Genomic DNA, 26,668 nt, shown 5'->3' on the forward strand with positions numbered 1-26,668 from the left:
TCTTTTTTCAATTGCTTTCCATTTTTTATTTTCATTCAAAACTGGAAGGCAGTGTGCAAAGTGCAAAAGGTGGCTGTAGAGATTTCTTTGTTCTCTTACCTACCGGCACATCTCCCCCCGGCTTCTGGGGCACAGGCCCGCGCTTCCAGCAACTCCACGTGTTCCGGTCGTGGGCAAGTGATGCTGGTGTCAGTTTGTTTGCATTTGGCGCGAGTGTTGTGATGCTCGCGTTTTGACGCTGAACATCATTACGACATTTTTTGTGGTGCAGGATACGAATTTTTAGCATCAATTCTCTTGTAAAAAGGCCTTCCTCCATTTTAACAGTGCCCAAGCTGGCTTCTGTTTACAGACCCTGCTGAAGCGTTATTTTGCTATTGGACTTTCCTAGTTTTTGACTTCTGCCTGTTCTTGACTTTGATTTCTGCTGCCTGCCTTGACCCTTTGCCTGTTTTGTGACTGCAATTTCCTAGATCCTTGCCGGTACCTCTTTTACAGACTTTCTACTACCAAATGCACCAAGTCCTTGTTGGTTCCGCAGCAGAAAGACTGGCGCCAAAAAGGGCGACGGTGAACACCAGAATCCGCAGCGTTCTCCTTGCACATCTGGGAGTACCAGCTGCCTTCAAGGTTCCTGATTGACGAGTACATTACAGTGGCGGATATGCACATTGCATTTCTGCTTGTAAATGACCCCTTATTTTAATGAGCTGCAAGCCTCCAGTTTGAGAACACACTGCTCTTTATTTTAGGAGGTGGGTCTGGAAGTTTTAATCTTAACAGGGTTGTTCACCTTCCAAACACTTTTTTTCAGTTGAGTTGTTTTCAGATTGTTCACCATAAACAAAGATTTTTTTCAATTACTTTCCATCTTTTATTTTTTACGGTTTTCCCAAAATTTTGGATTAAAGTTGTATGTTTCTATCTCCTGTGTCTCAGTCTGGCAGCTCAGAGATCCAGGAGCATCTGAACTGTTACAATTTGCTCAGCAGCATCTGTGGATTATTAGCAACTATTGTATCAATTCTAACAGCTGCCTTTAAATGGGTTGTTCACCTTCCAAACACTTTTTTCGATTCAGTTGTTTTTAGATTGTTCCCCAGAAATAAAGACTTTTTCCAATTACTTTCCATTATTTATTTTTTACTGTTTTTTCCAAAATCTACGTTTAAAGTTGAATGTTCCTGTCTCTGGTGTTTGAGTCTGGCACCTCAGTAATTCAGGTGCAGAGTCTGAACTGTTACAATTTTGCAGAATTTAGTTGATACATTTGTCAGCAGCATCTCTGGAGTATTAGCAACTATTGTAGCAATTCTAACAGCTGCCTTTAATAAAACCCAGAGATTCTGCTCAGCAGGGTCAAAAATAAGAAATGTATCAACTAAATGTATCCATTTAGAACAGTTTACAGGGTCGGCGACCTCCCCTCCCAGGGCTGCTTCAGAAGGTGAAAAAAGACACTTGACACTTCAATATTAGAAAAAACGGCCACACACAGAAAATAGAAAGTAATTAGAAAAAGTCATTATTTTCGGTGATCTATCTGAAAACAACTAGTTGTTTGAAGGTGAACCACCCCTTTAATGAAACACCAGGGATTCTGCTCAGCAGGGACACAGATAACAAATTCATCAACTAAATGTATCAATTTAGGACAGTTAAAGAGTCGGCGACCCCCCTCCCAGAGCTGGTTTAGAAAAATGAAACATTACACTTCAATATTATAATACAAATAGAAAATAGAAAGTAATTGAAAAAAAAGTATTTTTTTCGTGATCTATCTGAAATCAACTGAACTGAAAAAATGTGTCTGAAGGTGAACAACTTCTTGAGTGGGGGGGCTGAATGCACTCTTGAATGAATACATAGGATCAGTGTGGTTCTAGGTACAGCTTTTAGGAGAATAGTGATGTACTATGTGTCCAGAAAGGTAACATCTAGGCTGCAAATGTCCCTTTTTTGTCCTCATTCTATGGATGCACCAAATCCAGGATTCAGATTCGGCTGAATCAAAGTGCCTGGCCAAATGGAATCCGAATCCTTAAAATAATGTGACTTTTAACCACCCCATATGTGCATGGTTCTCCTTAACCCTTCCTATCCCTAATTTGCATGTGCAAATTTGGTTAGGATTTGGTTAGGAATTCAACCAAATTTTTCGGGAGTCATCTGAATCCCAAAATAGTGGATTTGGTGCATCCCTACCTCATATTAATAGTGTACTTTTCCCATTCACTTGGATAACTAATGTAAATTTGACAAAAGACTTCAGGACAGCACCAACGAATTCTTTTATATTAAAACGCCTTTATTCGTGCTTCACAGGGGCATCACGGCAACGTTTCAGGCCACATGGCCTTTTGTCCAGGGTTGGTCAACAAGCTTTTCCTGGGTTCCCAAGACTAAAGCATGTGTGAGAAGTAACATCCTAAACTTAGCATAGAGATAACATAGCATAGAGATAACTGGCTTCATACAGGTGGGAACATATACTAATATAGTGAGATTCTATATTGCAGAGCTAAGCACAGGGCTTCCCTGCTATACCAAAATGACTTTGCACTCACACTGTGTTCACAAAGGAGCCTTTATAGCAATATGGCTTTCCAGTAGTTTGACCCTATAGCACAGTGTCTCTCTACTGATCTGAGCCAATCTCTAGTTATTTGCCTCTCTAAGAGTTTTATGGACAATTTGTATTGACTGTGTCACCATATTACCACTCACAACCACTCCTGTTGCCTGTATCTCCTCTTATTGCTCTACATACACCTCGTCCATATCTCCTCATACATGAGCTTTATCACACACCCATTAAATTCATTCAAAACTGGGTGCTGCTGCAGATATGCGCATATCTATAAGATCGTGTTTATAAGCAGCACACACCAGATTTATTCACATACTTTTAAAAGTGTAAGGATGTCAATCCTTATACTTTTAAAATTATCTGAATAAAGAAGTGATCCTTTTAAATCTGGTGTGTGCTGCTTATAAACATGGTTTTATATATATTTTTTTTAATTATTTTTTCTAGGGGGGGAGGTTCCTCAATATTCTGAAATGATTTCTTCGTCCTCTTGTTGAACCATCTGGAAGAAAAGAGAACAGTATTAGGAATTTAAATAACACAACTACTATAGAACAATTAACTGTCTTTGAGGCCTCAGTTAGCCAATGTCTGTCCATCCTCATGTCCAAATCTACAGTAATCTGGCCTTGATTAATTAGTCACTGGGATTTATCCTGTATTGTCAATGTGTGTGGCCTTGACTTCTTTATGCCACAGCACACTCTGGCTCCTAATTTGATGTCACTGCTCAGTCAGGGGGGATCAGCACTCTCCAAATAAAATATAGCAATCAGGTGACTAACACAACAAGGCAATGCAGGGTTTCCATTGTGTTTTTGTTATTTTGTTGTATATTACTGCATAAACACATAGAGATCCCCTCAATGCATTGCTTTATTGTGTCACTCATCTGTTTGCCTTGTCTACTCACTCTGTGCCTCTGTCCCTGTCTTGTTAGTGTTTGTTACTGACCCTGTCTAGTGTCCCACCACATCGGCCTTCCGAATGCATCCCTTCGATAGTAAATGTACTTTATAATTACTTACCATTGTGCTGCACTCTGTTCACTGCTCCATGTGGGAATCACCTTAAAATGATGACTCTGCTATCTTTGAGGTCTGAGATGCCTTTCCATCAAGATACTGCATTGTAATGACCAGCTAATTATGCCTAAAGCTGCTCTGCACTCTTATTGTGTTACCTTTATAAACAAGCTAGGTGTATACGTACGACATGCACCCATGTTCCTGTGAGTGTTCCCAATAGGACTCATCTCAGGGGCAAATGCCTTGGTTGGATGGATCTGTTGTGCTGCAGTAGGGGGGTCAACTGTCTAACCCAAAAGGTCTGCAGAGCTCAGCTGTGCCAAGTTTCAAGGAACACTAACAGAGGTTAGATAACTAAAATATATGTTGTGTTAAGATATGTTTCCTTTTGTTATTGCACCCAACTCACCCTGATCCCTTCTGTAAGCCTAGAGGTATGTGGCATTAATAAAGTGCCCCTCATATGATCATTATTGTTTCTTGATCTGCATTGTGAAGTTATAGTCGTCTGCAAAACAATCAGTAAACAATCAGATGTACATGACAGCTAACTATATATAGTCACCCACGGATTTAATCAGTGTCGGACTGGGGGTCTACCTCTGCCAAGCCGAAACCCCCCTCTAGCCCCTATCCCAGCCACAACCCCCCTCTGGCCTCCCATCCCAGCCACAACCCCCCTCTGGCCCCCCGCTCTTACCTATTCCTTCCTGTGGCAGCGACAGGGGCCAGGGAGGGAGGAAGGTCGGGGCACCATCTGAGCCATGAAGAGAGGTAGGGAGAGCCCAGTACAGTGCTAAAAGTAGGGATCGGGTCTGGGCCGGCCCAGTCCGACCCTGGATTTAATCTTGGCATGCAATCTGCCATATGCTATGAGTGGAGGACAACTCATACAGCTTTCCAAGCTTTAGCACTTCTGTACAGTAATACTGTGTATCCACTTACACTTATTGAAGCAATACAAAACATGCTAAGTAGCTGCACAGTGCTGCATTTTTACAGATTCAGATAACAATTATGACAGATATGACTATTCTTACCAGTTAGGACAGCTATGGCTTTGTGTAGGTTAATGGAGCCAATGGTGGGAAGATATTTAATAGCCTCATTCACATGGATATGGCTGTGATAACATGTGATGCAGAAACTGAGGATGTCATATTTTCTGGGGGGGGGGCCCTAGCAGACCCCTGAGAACACACATCAGTGTACACCTGACTCCCTCTAACTATTTTAGAGCACAAACTGACCATCTCTCATGAGTGCTGTCCATCCTATTCCTTTATATATAGTGGTCTGATTATTATGAAGTGATATAAAAAAGTCTCTGGGACAGACTAGGGGCCATAAAAGACATTTGGACAAGTTGGACATCCCTGATATACACAATCTATTGCAAAACTGAAAATAAATGTGTCAACTATCAGAGTTTCAGGTTTAGCTGGGTAAGGTGAGCATTCAAGACACATAGCCATCACAAGAATCTCTCTGTTTATTGTTGTATAGTAAGGTACCACAATAAAGTTTTAGGATATACATTTGTCTGTGAGCACAGTTACATCACGCACACACACACACTCACGGGTATTACACCTTGCACTTTGGAAAAGAAAACTGCACACAATGACTTTCCAGCCCTGTGCAAATCCCTGGTGTGCGCTTGTTCCTCTTCCTATGTTCATAGGATGGTTCCATAAAAGTAACCACTGCAATTTTAGGCATCGCTCACACTGGACATTTTGGCTGAAACTTAGGCAACCACCTATGTGAACACCCCCAAATAGTTGAAGTCATGTAAACCATGTCTAAAGGTAGAGACATACTGTCTGATTTTTGTTAGGACAAAACATCTTCCCTTTCTAGAGACGGCTATTGAGAGCCACACACCAGATATAAGCATTTATCTCAGCCTCTTTCTTGACTAATCTTTTTAGAAGAGCTTGAGATAGACGAAAAAGGACACAAAAAAGCTCCCTTTAGCTTGTGGTACTTGTATATCCTTGTGGTTTGCTCGATGCGCTGGTTTAAAGAATGTCCGATGAGTTAAAAAAAAACATGCAAACCAGCTTTCCTTTGAGAGAACCTCCCAATTTCCCTTGCAATCAGTAAAGCTGTTCTCCTATATATTTTTATTTCCACTATAATTTATCCATCATTAAATAAATATAACAAAAATAAATTATCTCCCTTCAATTCATATACTGTTAGATCTTTATGTCAGCTGTCATTTCAATAAGTTAAACGAAAAATGAAGCTCATGATTCCCTACACTGCAAGACTGGCTGAAAACACATTGCAAAGATTTGTGGTATCGGCCACCCCGTCAGCTGAGGGGTTTTATTTGTGAATAAGTAAAATGAGAATGTCAGTAGAAACTGATGCATAATTGTTTGCAATGTAGAGGGCCGCCTACCCATCTAAGAATTAATCTTCTATATTATAAGCATAGGCTTCTATTAGCCCCTCTAGAGAGTGCACAAAGCCAGAAACGCTACAGATGGAACCAATGACGAAGATGGAGACATCAAAGAAGACTTGGTGCCACAGTAGCTGTCTCCACATCAACTTGAGGTGGAAGAGACTTGGAAGGAGGAAGCAAAGACCAGCTCCCGTGAGGCTGCCAGTGAGACCCATTAACAGGGCGAAATGGGGCACATAAATGGCCATAAGTAGAGTGAAAACTACTAGGGCACATCTAAGGGTAAGACCCCAAGATTTCAGTCTACCATCACCCCCATAGCAGTTTGGAAAGAAGGCCCTTGCGCCTTCTTGAAAGAGTGACTTCTCCAAGACCTCAACAGCTGCAAAGAAAGGCAGTGGATAGGACAACAGGGCTTTGGATACGAGAAATAAGTTGACCACTGCCCTGATGGTTGATGGTAAGTTGTCTGTAATGACTTCCTTGGTTTCATCTGCCCAGGTTAGGTAAGCCACAAGGGCAAAGAGTCCCTTGAGGATACAGGCTGCAATATGAGTCCAGTTCATCATACAGTGGAATTCCCTTGGGCTCTGCATGTTCCCTTCCAGAGACGGCAGGAAGATCTGAGAGGTATAGCTGAAGACAATGATGCCAATTGAGATTGGGAACTTCTTAACATCAATGTAGAACTTCACTTTGTCCCAAGCCCAGTCTCTTGCTCTGGACAGACAGTAGGCAATCACCAGGATGTTAATGACAAAATGCGCTACGGTGCAGAGCAAGCTGAACTTCGACACAGCTTTAAGGTTCTTGAGAAATGCACAAGGCAGGAGCACAGCAGTGGCCATGATGGACCAAGACTTCTGGGATATGGGCAGGTTTGGAAAGCTGTTGTACATTAAGTTGCCACTAACCACTACATAGAGAATGCAGGTCATCACCAGTTCAATAATCTGGGCCACATTAACAACTCTTCCCCCGAGCTTAGGGAACCTTGGAGCACAGCAAGCATTGGCAATGTCCACATAGGAGTCTCTCACTCTCACTGTTTCACCATCTTCGTTCTCTTCGTAGAGGCAAGCAATAAGAATCTTCCCAGTGTAGCAACAAACAACAGCTGCAAATATAATGAGAAACAGTCCCAGATATCCACCATGAAGAATTGCATATGGTAAACCCAAAACGAACATACCCTGCAAAACACAAACACATAGTAGGTGAGATCTCCTGCAACATCAGCATTGACTTGTACAATCAGTCTGGCAATGTTACTCAAAGGAAAACTATACCCCCAAAATTAATACTTACACAACAGATAGTTTATATCAAATTAAGTGGCATATTAAAGGGGTGGTTCACCTTCAAACAACTAGTTGTTATCAGATAGATCACCAGAAATAACAACTTTTTCCAATGACTTTCTATTTTCTAAGTTCTAAAATTGAAGTGTAAAGTGTCATTTTTTACCTTCTGAAACAGCCCTGGGAGGGGGTTCGCTGACCCTGTAAACGGTTCTAAATTGATACATTTAGTTGATAAATTTGTTATCTTTGTCCCTGCTGAGCAGAATCCCTGGGTTTCATTACAGGCAGCTGTTAGAATTGATACAATAGTTGCTAATACTCCAGAGATGCTGCTGAGAAATGGATCAACTCAATGTTGCAAAATTGTAACTGTTCAGAGTCTGCGCCTGAATTACTAAACTGTCAGAATGAAACACCAGAGACAGGGACATTCAAATTTAAACTTAGATTTTGGAAAAACAGTAAAAAATAAATAATGGAAAATAATTAAAAAAATTCTTTATTTCTGTGGAAAAATCTAAAAGCAATTGAATTGAAAAAAGTGTTTGGAAGATGAACAACTCCTTTAAAGAATCTTACTTTAGGGTAAAGTAATTAAGTAATATTAAGTAAATATTGCCCTTTTACCTTGAGCCCCCTTTTTATGATCACCTGACCAGCTCTAACTGTAACAGGAAGAAATGTGGAAGCACAAGACTTTGCCCATGTGACCTAACATATGGTTTGTTTGGTTTGTTGGTGCCCAACAGAAATTCTAGGATCCCTTCATTTTTAAAATGGCAGTTTTCTATTTATGATTACCCAATGGCACGTACTACAAAAAAAGCATATTATTATTTATTTAAATGAAGCAGGGTTTCACATATGAGTTGTTTTATGCAATATATTTTTTTATAGAGACCGACATTGTTCTGGGGGCATAGTTTTCCTTTATTTGTCTTATTGTTGTCATATGATTTGGCATTTACTGCACATTCTCTCAAACAATAGGTAGATATAGGGGAGGGTTCACAAAAGTCAAGAAATTATTTTTTTTTGCATAAAATTGGTGTTAAATCCAGTGTAACTACAATTTCCATATCCACAAAAAGAAGTCTGCCAAAATTCAGACACAACAGCCGCTTAATTTTTTTGGTGAAAGGCTGTTTACAGAGACTTTCGTGAATTTGCTTAAAACGAAAAAACGGAGGAGATATCTTTAAATGGTTTAAAGCTCGTTGACTCTGCATTGCTTCCGTTAATCTCCATTCCCCTCTATTTCAGTGGAAGCATTAGCATATTGATGGTAAAAGGGGATGAGAGATTTGTGCACATTACATAACAAAACTATTTTTTTTGCCCCTTTAGGGCAGAGACACACGATCAGATTGAGGGAGATTAGTCACCGACGACAAATCTCCTCTTCTTCGGGGCGATTAATCTCCCTGAACTGCCTCCTGCCGGCTTGAATGTAAATTGCCGGTGTGATAGAACTTGGAGGATTATTTCTTTCTGAGTAATTTTCAGCGTGAGTCATCGTTTAATGACTAAGTGCAAGTAAAAGCAATGTGCTCCCACGTATTTCCCTTCTAGCCCAATGGGAGCAGCTGATGCTATGAGTAACGGAACTTGTATCTTTTGCTCCCTTAAAGCAATCAAAACACCCTTAAGCTACACTAACAATAATCCGATTGTGTCTTTTTTTTAATATTGTCATAATTTATAGCAGTTTTAGTTCAGTTAAATATATTTGTGTTTTTGTATGTTCCTGGTTTTTTGGCCTCAGCATTCACAGAAGTTGGGTCTATGAATACTGTGCAATAACCACTGAAGGATTGCAGGTTGGGCAACACATACAAATAGCTACTATTGCAATGATTCACCACTTACAACTTCTCTCAAGGGGCCTCAGAGCTGTGGTTACTGTGGAACCCCCTAAAGACAACAATGAGCAATGCTGAGTAACTTAAGGCCTAAATAACCTCATCAGGTATATATTATTTTATCTTCCTTCTTTACTACATTTGAGATTGTAATGATTTTGAGCTAAGTCCCCGCAAATAAGAGTATTGATCTTTGTGCATGGTGCACATTAATGTGGGAATGCTGTGGCCTGAGCATTAACATGTAGGTTTTGGGCAGGAACCACATAGCATGCAGTTACTAATGCATCCACTGGGTGGCTACAGGCTCTACAGAAAAATTACTTTCTTAATTAGCTAGATTCAGAATCATGGCTGAAAAGAATTACCAATATTTAACATGAATTGCTTCAAAAATGTGGATATTCATCTTATAGTTAGCATTGCTGAAACCAAAATTATATCTTTTTACTGCAGCGCTGTGCCATTTTTTTTTACTGAATGTGTGCAGCGCCATCTTCTTGATGGTGCCATCTTCAAGGAGACATTGTATACATTAATACAAAATACATAATATAAAGAAGATCTTGAAAATTGCAGGAAAGAGAAGGAGAAAGGGGGTATACATGCATGTTTTATGTAAAATGGGTTAAATCTCATAAATGGTGTGTTTGCCTTTTGTACATTTTGAAATAGATTCAATGGGATATAATGAGGCTGGCATGATGCTGGTTAGGAAGAGAGAAGAGGACAGAGACAATTTAATGAGAAAGAGATGGATGCATGTCTACATCATGTTGGTCTTTGAGGGAATGGGTTGTGCAGGGATGGGTAGATGGGGTGGGTTGTGCAGGGATGGGTAGGTAGATGGGGTTGGTTGTGCATGCATGGGTAGAAGGGGTGGGTTGTGCAAGGATGGGTAGGTAAATGGGGTGGGTTGTGCAGGTATGGGTAGGTAGATGGGGTGGGTTGTGCAGGGATGGGTAGATGGGTGGGTTGTGCAGGGATGGGTAGGTAAATGGGGTGGGTTGTGCAGGGATGGGTAGATGGGGTAGGGTGAGGTGTAGATAAGGATAAAGAATTGAATAGGTACAAGCAGATGAAGTTCAATTCATGAAGGACAGACGGCGGCAAATAGATGAAGATGGAGCAAAGAATAAACAGATGAATAGAATGAAGGTAAATTTTGAGACAGATGAGTAAGTGGATGGGAGTTAAAATAAGGGGAATTTGTTGATGGAGAGATGAATGGTTAGGGGATAAGGGGATAAGGGATAGGTTCAGAGGGCTGAAAGGTGGAATGCTGTGGTATGTATAGGTGCAGATGAAGGGATTAGTAAGTGGATGAATGGAAGGTCACATGGTGTAGAAGAAGGGATTGATGAGTACGTAGGAGAATGGGGAAGTATGGACTCACTGGTGCCTGTATGAGGGGATAGGAGTATGGAGTGGTGGGTTAGTGCAGGTAGGTGGCAATATAGCTGGGTATGTGCGATTGAATGGATTATGGATGAGTGGGTAGGTGTTCATGGTTAAGAAAATATCAGTAATGTAAAGGGTATGGTATATGGGAAACTGTGGGTGGATGGGCAGGTTACAGGTAAGAGAATGGGAAATGATGAGGGTCTTAAGTAGAAACTAGAATGAACAGATAGGTTTGCGAGTGTGAATACAGACAGAGTGCGTCATTATGTGTAAGAGCTTATGAGAAAACGTTGTGTGGAGCTCTCAATAAACCAAGAATATTAAGCACATTTTGCAGTGGTGAGTGCCATTTGCTTTTCTTTATAAATTTGCGTCATTGTGTGCCTGAGAGTGCACACTGTGTGAGAGCATTCAGACATAGAAAGGCAGATTGAATGTGGGCAGCCGTGAGACAGTTGTAAATATGTGAGTGTCTATGAGAGGGAGCCATACAGATATAGACAGTCAGGAATATTCTATATTAGCGACACAGTCTGAACTGCTATATGAGCCACTGTTTGGATAACTAGGCAGAGAAATGCGCAAATAATCAGCTCTGCCAATTAGATGAATGGGATCTAGATTATATCTATACACACATAAATCCTAATCGCATTTTATATTAAACCATTCCATCACTGTGCTGCACCCTATCGAAATACACCCAGAATAGTGTCCTGCTTCATCTGACTGGGGATCTCTTCCTTATAAAGAGATATTACAGTAAAGATTTGCTGGAATTATTAAAATCACAATATGATTGAAAGCAATTATATTTGCGGGTTCGTTTCACCAATTCTTTCATTTAAAGCTGCGCCCTCAGCAATATCCCATGTAATCCAAATGACTAGTCATCAGTATATATATGGCAATAATCCCAAATAACATTCATTTAACACATCCTACATATACAAATGTTTAGGAACATGGATGTGCATGTCTTACATAGCTAAGGGACAATGATTATAATTCGGGATATATATAGATGTATATATATATATATATATATATATAAAACTTATTAACACAAGTTACACATTCTTTACGCAAAGTAATTCCAAAAGAGCATCGTGTTTATTTCGTTTGGGAACGGATTTAGGGGTTTATATGTTATACTGCTATAAGAGTAAGAGTAAGCTTGGGAATTGCGTGTTTCTACATCACATATCGCCTGGACCAGGTTTAAATAATATAAGTACGTTTGAAGGTGACATAATGCGCAACTGTCACATTGTGGAGACAAGGTGCGCGCAACCAGAATTGCAAAAAAAAAAAATAATGAATTTCCAGCGGAAGAAAATGATCCAATCTGGTTGTTAATGCACAACAAACGCTATAGGATGTTCCCCAAAATCAAATCCTTGATGACTGTGTTTCTGAGATTGTAGGAGAAGATATAAGAGGCAGAAGAAATGATTGACCTTGGAGACTTGACCTCGGCCGATCGTGTCTCAGAACTTGTGCGTTTTGAGGGGTGACAGGGATGAGGGGGAGGGGCAGGGTGAGACAGTGCAAGGATTAACAGAGAGTGCTAGTGCCACGTCTATCCTATGCCCAAAGGAGCTCGTTACCTGTAGAAGAAAGAGGACTTACCTGGATGGCGTTGGTGACATTCCAACCGGCTTCCCAGGCTGTGATTTGGGGTTTCTCAGAGGAAGAAAGCTCAGAGCACAATCCTTCATCTTTAGAGGCGGAAGGAGGGAGTCCTGTGCCATCTCTTTGGTAGTGGATGTCACCCTCGGGTGGGGCATCTCCAGTTGGGACTTCTGTCTTCAGGATGTCCATCTGAAGCCCCTGCCTGTGCTCCGTGTCCAGGTCATCACAATGAGCAAAGCCAAGCGCTTCTTCATCAGTGGCAGCCTGGAATCCCATCCTCGCAAACATCCCACTAACCTTGGCCTGGGACTTGTTAGAAACCGAGGTGGCTACATTAGATAGTTTGCTCCTAATCAGGGTAGCCATGGTGGCTTGTCTCAAGATCCTGCTTCAATACAAATACAATGCACGGAATCCGTCTTGGTATGTTGGTGAAAACTGTTACCTCCACTCGCTCAGACTGGCTCTTTTCCACCCTTGAGCCTCCCTGAGCATGACACCTTCTGCAGAGGTAATTAGGATCTACTGGCCATTTCCATGATATCCACTTCTATGTTCTTTTCTTGAATACAGAGTCGTGGGGAAATGGTATTGTCCTTGTCTCCTATTGACTATGCCCTTCCCTCAGTGGCACGACGGTCCAATGCAGAGGATCCTAGAGATGGGTGGGGGGTAAGGTAGAGGGGAGGGGGAGCAGAGAATGTTAGTCTTTTGCTGAATACCAACTAAGTCTGTCTAATACTGGAACAGTGATCAATCACGATGAAACTGGGAAGTTTTTTTTTAAAGGGGGTGGTGGGTGGGGGGTTATGAGGGTGTCTGCATGATTGCTGCATATCTGGGGGAGTGTCTAAATCCTCACCACCCCATTCTGTCACCAATTGCAGTTCCTAAACCCATCCCACCACCAACACCACCATCACCGTCCATTCCACCGCCCTCTCAAGATCCCCTGTACTAGTCAGGTCCATGCCAACAATAGATCCAACTCAATCACACCATCTCACTCCAACCAACCCATAAACACCCCAATGCACATACACACCACCACCCTAATGTACATAGGTCACCCTTCCCATTCAGTTTCCCTATCACCAAGCATATCCAAAGCCCACCTTGTTACACCTTCTCCAGACTGGCCAACCTTCAAGGGACAATCCCTCCCTTAGCAATGCTACTTCAGCTGTCTGTAGAATGCTGAGAGTTCTAATTCCGCCACATCTGGAGGACCTTACTCTCTCTTTCCCTGCCACACTGTGCCCAATCATGCCACCCCTTTGCTATTTCTGCCAACCCACATTCATCTTGTATTGGCTTTCCGCCTCTAAATTAAATAAAGACTATTTCTTATTTCCTAAAGGACCAGCGCTTTCAATTTAGAAGGAAACCCAAAGCTATTTATCTGCATTCTCTTAAGAAATCACTTGCAATTTACCCCAATGACTTAATTGCCCGGGGTCTTTAGTTAGTATTGCGTCAAGATCCTATAAATACTCGCCAATCCCTTACGATTTACACGATCTGCATTGTAAATTCGGCGATGGACATAATTATATACTGTGCGGCTGGAAACATTATTTTGCTCTTCTAATTATCATTATCAAAAGAGCATGCCTGCTCAGGAATGAGGGGGATAATTCGAATACGTTTATTAGAAAGAATATTAAATATAAGAATATTGAATATTAAATATAAGAATATTAAATATAAGAATATTGAATATTAAATATAAGAATATTACATATAATATATATACGAATATATATAATATATATATGTTTAATCCACGATAAATGTGACCCAGGAGCAGTTTTCGAAACCTCATAAAACAAAAGAACAAAGCAAATCACAAAGCGTTTTTAAACGGAGATCGAAAAGTCGGAATTCTTTTTTTGATGTGAACCTATGAATAGAAGCAATTTATTGCAACGACTATCCCATAGATGATATTTAGCATCACGTGCTCCCTACCAGACTATAGACTAGAATAAAATGTGTGTTTGAAATACAGATATTGTGTTCAGATGCTATTCGTGTTGAATAATATTTCGTTATCTATTTTATATATATATAAATATATATACATTTTTAATATATTTTATTTTTCATTTATTTTTTGTTTTTATTTCTTAAATTTCGTTCAGAGTGTGATGCTTTATGGTGGAATTGGATGTATTATTCGTTGGAAGGAGCAGGGTTTAACATGATATGACAAGCTGGGTTCCTCTTTTAGAAAACAGATCTTTACAAGCCATTGCACAAATAGGTCAAACATTTGGCTGAAATGTTCAGAATTTTTTTTTTGCAGTTGCTGAATGATCACAGACTATTGGAACGCTTTTTATTCAAAGGAATAAGCCATGTCGCATGATAAAAAAAACAGATAATAGAAACGAATATGCGCGGATAATGGAGAAGTGTATTATTCCAGTAAGGCAAGAGAAGGGGGGTTCTTATTATTCAAAGACTTAAATCAATAGGTTCATTTTGATATTTTGTCCTCCTGACCTGGATCTCAAATCTATTACAGGGAACAATCCTCGGAGGAGGGAAGCGATATCATGGTACAGATACATTCAATCACAACCCCAGGGTAGAGATACGAATAATCGCAGGGCCAGAGTGTAGATACATTATAGCAGAACCCCAGAGGATAGTTACATTTGTATCAGAGCCTCAGAACACTCAATGACGAAGATTGGGCACATTTGCCCTGATGCAGAAATTAGCAATCATTCTAATGGAATACTGCCATTTTTTATTGGTTGCTATGGGGGTTAATCACTGCATTTGGGCAAATATGCCCATGTCAGAATCTGCGCTTTTTTTTAGACCCCTTGAAAATAATGCTTTAAAGGGAGGTTATAAAATAGCCAATTCTATGCAACTTTTCAATTAGTCTTCATTGTTTATTTTTTTTTTATCATTTTTGAATTATTTGCTGCCTTCTTCTGGCTTTTTCTAACCCCATCTTAAAAACAAATGCTCTGTAAGGCTACTTATGTATTGATGTTGCTTCTTTTTATTATTATTATTTATTATCTGTCTGTTCTGGCCTCTCCGATTCATATTCCAGTCTCTTATTCCGATCCATGCATGGTTGCTAGGGTAATTTGTAGGGATGCACCGAATCCGCTATTTTGGATTCAGCCGAACCCTCGAATCCTTTGCGAATTATCGAACCGAATCTGAATCATAATTTGCATATGCAAATTTGGATTCGGTTCGGCCGGGCAGAAGAATTTGGCCGAATCCTGCTGAAGAAGGCCGAATCCTGAACCGAATCCTGGATTCAGTGCATCCCTAGTAATTTGAGCCCTACCAACCAGACTGCTGAAAATGCAAACTGCACAGCTGCAGGATAAAAAGTTAAACAACTCAAAAACCACAAAAATACTTGCTTATTGTCTCAGAATATCCCTCTCTGCATCCTACTAAAAGTTAATTTAAAGGTGGACATCCCCTTTATTTCAGAAGCCTGGAGCACAAGGATATTGTTTTAAAACCCTAGAGAATAAAAACATTGCATCAATGATCCAGAGCACAAATTTATTACAAAGAACAACTCCCTAGGGAGGGAAGATTGTTGGAGCGAAAGGGGTAAAGGTACATTGGACCACAGTACAGATACAGTGTATCAGAACCCCTGCGCATACATAACCCTATATTAGAATCCCAGAGCACAAACACATTGCATTACAATCCAAAAGCAAACTACATTGCATTTGATCCCCAGAATTAGAAGCTCAGAGAACAGAATCAATGACTCTGAGCCCCATTATATACATTGTTTCAGAACCCCAGTGAATTGACAAACATGGGCTCAGTTACCAACACAGAGCAACCAAACAATAATCAGCTTTTCTCAGCACAGACAGAAGACTGAAAGCCAAAAAAATAAGTAAAAAGGATTTGTTGCCACAGGTTATTAACCAGGTGCAATTGTTACTGGTGTAAAGGAGTCTGACTGTATCGGAACCCCAGAATATAAATTACATTGTATCAGAAGCTATTATGAAATGTGATTTATTCAATTTATTCATTTAGATGCCTGCGGTACATAGGAATGTGGTAGGTTAACACAAATCCAGTCAAGTATTTGATAGAAATAAACACATGTAATATACAATTTGGCTTGAGATAGTGGGGTCCTAATACCCTGTCCTATAAGGGGGTTCAGGTGACCCATTTGCTTTAGGAAACAGAAGGGCCATGGACCCCCAATAAATATAATAACGGTTATTTTTTTTCTTGAGATCACTAGATGGGAGGCAATGTAAAATATAGTGGCACTTTATTGAGACTGTTGTGGGCCGTGAAGCATTGTATTATGGCAGTGTGGGAAGTGTATTAGCAAGCTTGAGAGGCAATTTAGGCATGTGGGATAAGGGTAGGGTATATAGGAACATTATCATCTCATGTGAAAATTGAGCAGTGGGGTACTTTATTTTAGGAAATTATGAAATTCCAATTGGATTGTGAAGCTCCAGTTCCATTAGTGATTCAGTCATCATGGGGACCGACCCATATTTTTAATTAAAACAGGATTTATATCTGTCTATCTATCTATCTATCATCTATCTATCTCTTTCTATATTCTCTCTCTCTCTCTCTCTCTCCCTCTCTCTCTCTCTCTCTCTCTCTCTCTCTCTCTCTCTCTCTCTCTTTCTCTCTATATATATATATCTGTGTAAGAAAGGATTTGACTCACATTCCTCCAGGCTGTTATTGAAGGCTTGATAGTGCACAGTGGTATTAAGAGCAAGATTAGTGCAAGCTTTGTATCTCCCCTGGGGCAGCTGGGCCATTAGTAACCACTACTCTTACACAAACATACACACACTGTCATAGTAAGGCATACACACATGCACATACTGTAACAGACACACAATCTGTTTCAAATATTATGCTGTATTGTATTGTATGATGTATATTATGTACACTCATTTCTAATTACAAGTCACACCCAAGAATGATAACACACACACACACTGTAAAATGAATTGCTTAGTATCACTTATGCACATGCTAAAGCACTCCTGGCCACACAGGCACACACATACTAAGTAATACACATTTACCCAAGAAATGTTGTTCAAACACAGCCATACATACACAAGTATTGTCACACACACTCATATAAACACAGTTATAGACACACACAGACACTCTCTCTCTCTCTCTCTCTCTCTCTCTCTCTCTCTCTCTCTCTCTCTCAAACACTTTACTGGCCATTGCACAGTCTCTCTCACACAATTTTTAAAGCTAACACAAGCTGACACAAGCATAATCATATATATATATATATATATATATATAGAGAGAGAGAGAGAGAGAGAGAGAGAGAGAGAGAGAGAATATAGAAAGAGATAGATAGATAGATAGATAGATAGATAGAGAGTCCCCATGCCCAGCCGTTAACATTATGATTTACCAATCCCTACAGGCACAGCTGATTTACACATTCAGATCTACATGTAGCTTTAAAATGTGGTGATGGTTGGAATTGAAAAATTCTGCAACGTTTTGACTGCATCTGTATTCAGCTCTAGCCTATTAGCCCATTACTGGGACAGCCATAAATTAGCTCAGGTGCACACAGCCAGACATGTATTGCAACGGAATGGTCTATCTGTGAGTAACAGTGATTCCTGTGATTTCAGGATAAATAACCATGATTCTGTACAGTATCTCAATGAATTGCAGGCAAGTATTTGAGAATTATGACCAGGGAGCTTCCAGAATTAATAAGGAATAGATTGGCTGACTGGCACAGATCAGGGGAAGGTTATAAGAATAGTTCAGAGGCAATGGATACCCCTTGATACCCTTTTGGGTACTGGGAAGTCAGTCATTAAGAAATGGAAGTTGAATCCAACCATGCAGACCCAATTAATTACATTATACCCAATGAGTCACCGACTCTGAAAGGCACATGGACAATTTCCCTGTTATTTTACAAAGCTGGTCTGTATAGGACAATTGCCAGATTGAAGCTTTTATAAGGGGAAAAGTCTCCGATCACACTGACAGTATGTGGATTCTTCATAAAATAAAATTACATTTATGTTAGAAATCTTAAAGTTACATGTGGCCAGTCAGCATCAATACTACAGTCAAGTGTGGTGGGGGGCCTCAATAAATAAGGGAACAGCATCTCATAATACAGGAGTTAGTCAAGGATGAGGATATCTGGTAACCCCTGCCAAAGTACCTCCTACTAAGTCAGGGGTCTATAATATCTAGGAATCAAAACTTCTTGAAGTTGGATTAACCATTGAAGGTTTGCTATTTTACTGTATTTTAGTAGTGCGTATAAAACTATAAAAATAATTTTAAAATATGTGTGGAATTCATTTGTAATATTTTTGGTAGCAGAGGCAAACACCATATAATTCCCTCCACAAATCAATCTTCTTTCTTTCTTTCTTTCTTTCTTTCTTTCTTTCTTTCTTTCTTTCTTTCTTTCTTTCTTTCTTTCTTTCTTTCTTTCTTTCTTTCTTTCTTTCTTTCTTTCTTTCTTTCTTTCTTTCTTTCTTTCTTTCTTTCTTCTCTCACAATTATTATTTCCTGTTTCAATGTTCTCTTTCTTTGACAGTTTCTGTATCTGTTTATTGTATATCTCTTTCGTCCAGCAATCTTTTTCATTTATCCATTTGTCTATCTCTGCTATTCTTTCTCTTTTAGAACCTTTCAGTAGATGCAATGGTACCGTACATACCAATAAATGGAGAAGTTTTTGTGAGAACAAATATTAATAAAGGGTAGGGAGAATGGAAGAAGGGGAACTTTGTAGACAAAGATAAGATGAAAGAATGACATAAGCAGAAGAAGAAATGATTAGGGTAGGAAGGGAGAATATATATGAAACACAAATTAGTTGTTGAGTGAAGAAAGGAAGCAGCAGAGAAGGAAAGAAAAGAAGGAGGTTGGAAAGAGTACAAGGTGAAAGAAAAAAGGAGAATGAAAGGACAATCAAAGGAAAGGTAGAGCAAGTAAGGGAAGTAGAAAACAATAAATCTGCTGAGTGAGGAAAGAAACGGCATATCATAATTATGGCATAAAAAGCCTGTCACAGAGAACATATCACATTCACAAGAGAGTCAAATATGAGAGAGTAAGAAAACTGAACAATAGATAGTCAATAAGGGGTTCAGAGTTAGAGAGGTTAAAAGTGAGTGAGAGAGCATGTATTTTAGAAACCAGGAGTGGGGAAGAGAGTGTCAGTAATGGGGTCAGAGAGTGTAAAACATTAAGCAATAGAGTTTGAGACATACAGTATAAGGAGATGGATAGACTGAACAAATAGAGTGGCACAAAAGAAATTAGAGAGAGGGTAGTGAGTCTAAAAAGACAATGGGAAAGTCAGACAGACAGAGGGACAGTGCATTACCTAGCTGCTCTCCTTCCCATTTTTTGCATACAGCAGCCTGCTCCTTTCCACACTGTAGACCCACAGTCTGCTCACACCGCTTCCCTTACTGGGGAAAGACTCCATTCTCACTTTGTACAAACATTTCCCTGTTCCTGTGTGCCAGGCTGCTCTCCCTTCTGTATATATACACCCAGGGCAGGTGCAGTGTGAGCACAGAAGCAGCACCACCCCTCCCTCAGCCCTTCTCCAACCAAAGCATCCACGTCCAAATATGGAATGACAGGGGGAGATCCTAGATGGGATCTGTGCCATTGATACAAACATCACCTTCAAAATAATACAAATAACACCTCTATCAGCTAGTGCCTGAATATTAACCCTTCACGGGAAAACCCACTGTTACCACTGCTTTCAGATATTCCTGATAATGGAAAGTAACCAACCAACCAAGCCTGTTTTCTCTATTATCCACTATCACTATCTGAGTCAAATTCATATTTACAGAGCCTCATCATGAATATTGCAGACCTACAACTTTAAATAAGACAATGGGTGCTGAGAGTGGTAGTTTTGCAGCCAAGACATGCTGAGATCCAGTTTAGTGTTTTCTATCTCAGAGCAAAGCTGTCCCTGCAGAGCATGGAGTCCTGTGCAAACACTTATATCCGTATATAAATATACGAATCCAGACAGGCAGCTTAGACTGGCACGGAGTTTACTTGGGTTCGGCCAGAGCTTTATTGTCCTGGCTGAAATGTGACACTGTGCAGCTGCCTGGGTATGAATACAGCATATAATGAGGTTGGCTAAGCGAGCTTTAGATAACCTACTATTGGATCTCATGAAGGAGTATTATATTAACCAGAGAAGAAGAGGAAAATGTAAGATGTATCCCTCTATACCTTCTTTCTCTGTCTCACCTCTGGTCTCTCACTTTATCTTGCACATTGCAGGCTGTCCTCTCTTTAACATTATATTTCCCTTTCCATCTCTCCTTTTCTATCTCTCCCTTTTCATTCTCTCTTTTCTTTTTCTCTCCATCTCTCTCTCTACTTTCGCGACCTGAACATCATTTCCATCTATTTTTCCCTCTTCCAACCCCTTTCAATTCTCCCCACCCCCCACCCGCTGTGTCACCCTCCATCTCTTTGCCGTCTCACGGGAGAGATATGACAGGGTAATAAAGAGTTGCACAATACACTATTAAAAGGCAATTAGTTGAATTGCTGGAATGGGACCAGGCTCTGAGTGATGGGGGTTAATGGCTGGGAATGGTCCCTGGGAAAGAAGCTGAAGCTCAGCAAGTCCACAGGCATTTGTGAGATAAATGCTGGTGATCTGTCCAGGGCCTTGAAAAAAATGCCCATTTGTAACTATGACCCTTGCTGGTTCTAAACAATTATCAGCGCTCCAAAATATGCTGGCACTATATAAATACATGTTAATAATAATAATAATAATAATTATTATTATTAATCCTACCCCCACCATGATCAGCATGTAATATGCACCATGTAAAGCAAGGATCTGTCCTTGGTCCTGATCGCTAAGGAAATGCTGTATAAACGAAAGTCCTGCTCTGTGAATAAACACTTACCCAATAATACAGGATCTGTCCAAGGTGCTGATTCATGTAAAGGCAACTAAGCAGGGATCTGTCCACTAAAGTCCTGACCTGTATTGAAATACCAGCTGCACAAATTTATGATCTACCCCCAGTCCTGATCTGTACATATAAATATGTGATCTTATGCATCTCTACCAAAGGGTAAAAAGCACAAGTATCTAGGAATCTACCCATGGTCCTAATGTATTTTCTTTACATGAAGGATTCAGTGCTAGTTTTGCACACTAATAGTGCAGAAGTAATAGTGCATTAGTATCTTCCTGCAGTGACATTTCCAATGTCAATGGATCAAAGGAAATGTTACCAGTGCAGTTTAAATGCTCTAGACATTCCTTTGTTGGCAAGAGATGATCTAGTTATTCAAATGCATATTACTTCATAAAAATATATTTTTTGCTAGCTACTGATCTTACCAAGAGTTCCTCTAGGGATGATCCAGAAGTCCAGTATCCTGACTGAGCTTTCACATCCAGGAACATTGGCTGAGCCAACGTCTGTCTTGATTGATCCATAAATTCTTATGACTAAACCCAATTGTGATTCTCCAGGGCTCATTTCCCCTATGCCAAATCAGACATACTTCTCCAATCAGATGTGCTAGTCAGTTCACCTAGAAGTTACTGTAGAACAAATCTAGCTTAAAATCTATTGAGTCTGTTGCTAATAATAGAGCCCAAAGGTCTCTTTCTGAAACTGAAGAATATATATGTTCCAAGGATCTACCTACCTCCCTTTAGCTGGGCTTCTTAGTCCTAAATGCCAGTTAGGGGTCTTGCATGATTCCCATTGATCTGAGCCAGTTTTCCATGCCATCGAAGAGCCCCGTTGCATGCCCTGCTGTGTCCTCCCTGATCTGATCCATTCTGCCTGAACAATAGTAAAAACCAGCTTTCCTTAACTGAGGACTTTGCATATTGCTGTAATGGACCAAAACTTCATTCTTTCATGTTCTCGGAATCTCAGCACACACAGAAATGAGCTTAAAAAGTGCCTTTGCAAACAGCAAAAGAAGCTTAATATACACACAAATATTTATACAGATGCTGACCTTCTGATAGTAAATATCAAAGCTGTGCTCTATCTCTAAGGGGCAAGATCATGTGACTGAACTAGCAGGGTAAATAGTAAAAGGAATGAGTGTGAATCGAAAGACAGGCAATGCAGTGAGCCAGAGAAAAACATAGGGCACAGAGGGGAGATAGTGTAAGGAGTCTGAATTATAACCCCCATGGTAATTTCACACAGTGATACAGTAATATAAGTAGCAGAAAGGTAAATGTTTTTAATGACAGCGGTGTAAGTATTGAGGGGGTAGGGGGTAAGACTGCACCAAGGCCTGCCAGGATGACATCGGCTCAGGCGCAAGGATGCATGCAGCTTTTAAGGAGAAGGGAGGGTGCAGTGCAACTTGGGTGGGACGTGACCAAGGACCATGAGCACAAATTAGTTCCTTTAAGGGGAATTATATTTTTTATATAACTCTAAAACAATAAAAACATTTAGGATATCCCTATTACTAAGAGCAACACAAGCATGAATCAGTTCCTGGGGGTGCCAAATAAGGGCTACAATTGACTTTTTGGTAGCACCAGTGTGGGCTGGTAGCCTACAGGAGCCATAAACCAGATTTTTATGAAACCAAAACTTGCCTCTAAGCCAGGAGATAAAAAATAAGCACCTAATTTGAGACCACTCAGAACATCCACGGGGTTGGTGAGCAACATGTTGCTCATGAGCCACTAGTTGGGGACCACTGTATTAGAGTATATATTCTGTGCAATATATTGTAAAATTGTATTTAATAACATGAAAAATTGCTTACATACTGGTTGTTTAGTTGGGTGCACAGTCATAAGTGTCATTTACAAGGTGGAAGGCAGTGAGTCAAAGTGCAATAAACAGGCACAAAATGCAATATTTTTGCACTCACCCTGCCTTCAATGCTAAATGTATCTGTCTCAGTGTTAGATTTTGGAGCACACCCTCTACCCCCCCCCATGAATAAAGTGCTGACTGCATTTGGGAAGGCGACACATAGGTGTCCCCCCTTCCTGACACCTACAAGTCCCCTAATTTGAATGTCAGGGCCTGTGCCCACTGACTTTGCACTCTGTGGCTGGTGCTGAGTGCAGCTAGACCCATACAGAAGTGCTCACTGAGTGCTAGGGGACCTGCTTTTGTGCCCCTTATTTCTCTTGCTTGCTCTACTGCAACAGTGCCTCCAGTAAGCCAACTAAGTAAATATAGTAAAGGGCTTGTTTTAGAGCTTCAATAATGTATATAATGCAGCATTAAATGTCATATGCTGTATTCCAAATATGTTTTGATCATGTTTAAAAATGAAACTTTTCTTAGGTATTGGTGAAAATATACTAAAGGCATTGTAGATCTAGCAGTGGCTAGAGAATGACTTTAGGTGAGAGAATCCCAAACCACAATATGTATTCACAGGGCAGCCATCAGGGGGGGACGGGGGGAGAGTTCTAGGGGGCCCGGAGGGAAAGGGGGGCCTCGGCCACGCCACACTTACACGATTATCCGGGCCCCCCATCTTTCTGAGAGCTGCTGACTTCGGGAAGGCATGGACGTTTAAGGGGCCCTGGCCACCAATTTTCTTATAATGTGGAGGGGGGGCCCTGGCCACCAATTTTCTTTTCTCATGTGGGGTCCTAGCCACCAATATTTTTGGGGGGGCCCTGGCCACAAATGTTTTTTTATGGGCGGCCCTGACCACCAATATCTCCTAGCCACCAATATTTTTTTAGTTTTTTTAGTGTGTGGTGGGGGGCGGACCTGTGAGGTGGGGAGGGCGGACCTGTAGGTGGGGCTTATGGTGGGTGCAGCCCAGGGGGCCCAGGAAATTTTGTCGTATGGGGCCCTGCGATTTCTGATGGCGGTCCTGTGTATTCACAGAGGGACTTTAGGAACCTAATTGTGGGCATGGTGGTTTAACCTGTGATTTGGATTCCACATTGATATATTGTCCTGGATATCCCTAAGTTACTATATGACAATGTTATATATTTCTGAGCTTTTTGGGGGTTTAGAAAAAGAAGTCCTAACCATAAATGCACATCTAAGTAGAATATGAACCACAAAAAATCTGAAATCACATGGGATTCAGCCAAATCTTTCAGAAAGGATTTGGCAGAATTATAACCATAATTAGCAAATGCAAATTAAGGAACAGACTGTAGAGAGAAAGTCTGCATATGTCATCACATGGAAAATATTTTAGATCTTTTTTGCTCTGTTATTCAGCCAAATCCAAAGCCTGGTGAAAAAGGTTCTGAATTGCAGGAACCATGAACCACCCACCCTAGTGAAATAACAAAGATGCTGAAGATCCATTACTGAATAACCCAGTTTTTGTTGAGAATGAGGGGTTTGTGGTATTTACACCTCTCCGTTTGCTATTTTTGTCAGTGTTTGTGTGCAGAGACCTTTGGTTGCAGACCGTCCTCTTGTTGATATGATGAGAGCAGGCAGGATCATAATGAAGCCATTTCACAGTTAATCTGCTGGACTCACATGGGTATCAAACAACAGTGGTGTCACCGCAGCAGAAACTCCTTTTATGATGTTGTGGATTTCCCAGCCTGGTCATGCGTGTAATGGGAAATCAGAGAGAGGCAGACGTGTTCTAGGATGAAAGAAACAAAGGGGATGAATTTGGCAGAGGCATAAAAACCTGAAGCTTTCTAACAAATGTGCAGATTAGCCATTTTACTTCCAGGGCAGGAGAATTGTAGTCATTGCTGTAGTAAGAATTGTGGTTTCATGACTTGAGAATTGAGAGACTTAACATTCCTTCTCTTTATTAATCATTTGTCTCAGTTCTCATACTGTGGCTTCCAATTTCCTCAGAACAAACCCCAGACATATACTGTAAGGGGCACATTTACTTAGGGTCCAATATTGAGGGTTAATTAACCCTCGATATTCGACGATCGAAGTTAAATTTAAAGTTAGATTTAGCGCTATTCATTGGATCGAACGTTCGAAGGAATAATCAATCGTTCGATCGAACGAACGATTAAATCCTTCGAATCGAACGTTTCGAAGGATTTTAATCCATCGATCGAACGATTTTCCTTCGACCTTCCCCATAGGCTAACATTGATGTTCGGTAGGTTTTAGGTGGTGAAGTAGGGGGTCGAAGTTTTTTTTAAAGAGACAGTACTTCGACTATCGAATGGACGAATAGTCGAACGATTTTTAGTTCGAATCGAAGTCGTAGACGAAGGTCAAAGTAGCCAAAAAAATACTTCGAAATTCGAAGTATTTTTTATTCTATTCCTTCACTCGAGCTAAGTAAATGTGCCCCTAAGTATAGGTGAGGCAAAGGCAGTTTCTGTGGTTTAATTATCAAATTATTTTGCCCAGACATCCACTGAATTACTCCCTAATCAATCATAAACGCTAAAAACTCATCACTGGCAATAAGGTGGCCCATTACCACAGGGGCAGAACGTCTATTATTGGGCACAAGGGTTGAAATTGGATTTGGCTCTGGGGCATCTATAGCTAGGGCAAAGATCTCATTGGGGCACCACTATGTCCATGTTATGGCAGGATTTCCCTTAAGTGGCTTAAAATGTGGGGTCTACCATTTGTGGAGGATGCTTCATTTAAAAGTTACAGCAGATGAAATAACTAATGGTGGGCCCCAAATGCTCCCTTTACCCATTTATTCAAATGTTCTATTGACCACTGCACTAATGTGGCATAAAAAGGCCATTCCCGTTCTGCAGTCACTCCGCATGAATGAATGAAAATCCCAAGAGATCAAGTGAACAAGTTTGTGGGCATCACAAATAATTATAGCCACTTAGATTTTAGTAGCACAAGGACTCGTCAGATTAAAAAATGTATATATAGTGATGACCAGGATACCCCCTACCCCCACCATCAACAAGGTCTTAATGGTATCAATAATTCAGTGTGGGAAATCGAACTATTTTTAATTATACAGTTGGGGAACTCATCTAATGCTGAAGAAAATGATTGCTTGAGTAGGAAATTCCTGTGAGATTCCCACCTAAGGGTAAGGGCACACAGGCAGATTTGGTGAGATTAGTCGCCCAAACTGCCTTCCCCTACCTTCCCGCTGCCTATAATGAAAAATCGCGAGCGGGATGGCACTCGCGGCGCTTCGTTTTCCGAAGTCGTCTGAAGTTTCCTCGTGAGGCATTTTTTCATTATAGCCAGCGGGAAGTTAGGGGAAGGCAGTTCCGGGAGATTGTCGTCCCGAAGAAGAGGCGGTTTGTCACAGAGGCGACTAATCTCCCCGAATCTGCCCGTGTATCCTTACCCTAAATATCTACATTCAAAACCATGTGCACAATGAGCAATAGTACCACTCAAGAAACTATCTGCTTCCCCTTATACATGATGAATACAAGGAATATCGAGTTACAACTA

General features: G+C 40.6%; 1 protein-coding gene across 3 annotated transcripts; it reads right to left on the reverse strand.

Moving 5' to 3' along the window:
* Positions 1 to 5,092: 5,092 nt before the first annotated feature.
* slc32a1.S (solute carrier family 32 member 1 S homeolog) lies at positions 5,093 to 22,044 on the reverse strand. 3 transcript variants are annotated; one of them, XM_041577628.1, is made up of 3 exons: positions 21,972 to 22,044; positions 12,240 to 12,897; positions 5,093 to 7,230 (listed from the first exon to the last, which is right to left on the reverse strand). In XM_041577628.1, exons 2-3 carry the CDS (start codon positions 12,606 to 12,608, stop codon positions 6,043 to 6,045), a joined length of 1,557 nt encoding a protein of 518 aa, XP_041433562.1. In that variant the 5' UTR covers positions 12,609 to 12,897; positions 21,972 to 22,044; the 3' UTR covers positions 5,093 to 6,042.
* Between the last annotated feature and the right edge of the window lie 4,624 nt (positions 22,045 to 26,668).

Source organism: Xenopus laevis, chromosome 9_10S, assembly GCF_017654675.1.
Source record: "Xenopus laevis strain J_2021 chromosome 9_10S, Xenopus_laevis_v10.1, whole genome shotgun sequence".
NCBI lineage: Eukaryota > Metazoa > Chordata > Amphibia > Anura > Pipidae > Xenopus > Xenopus laevis.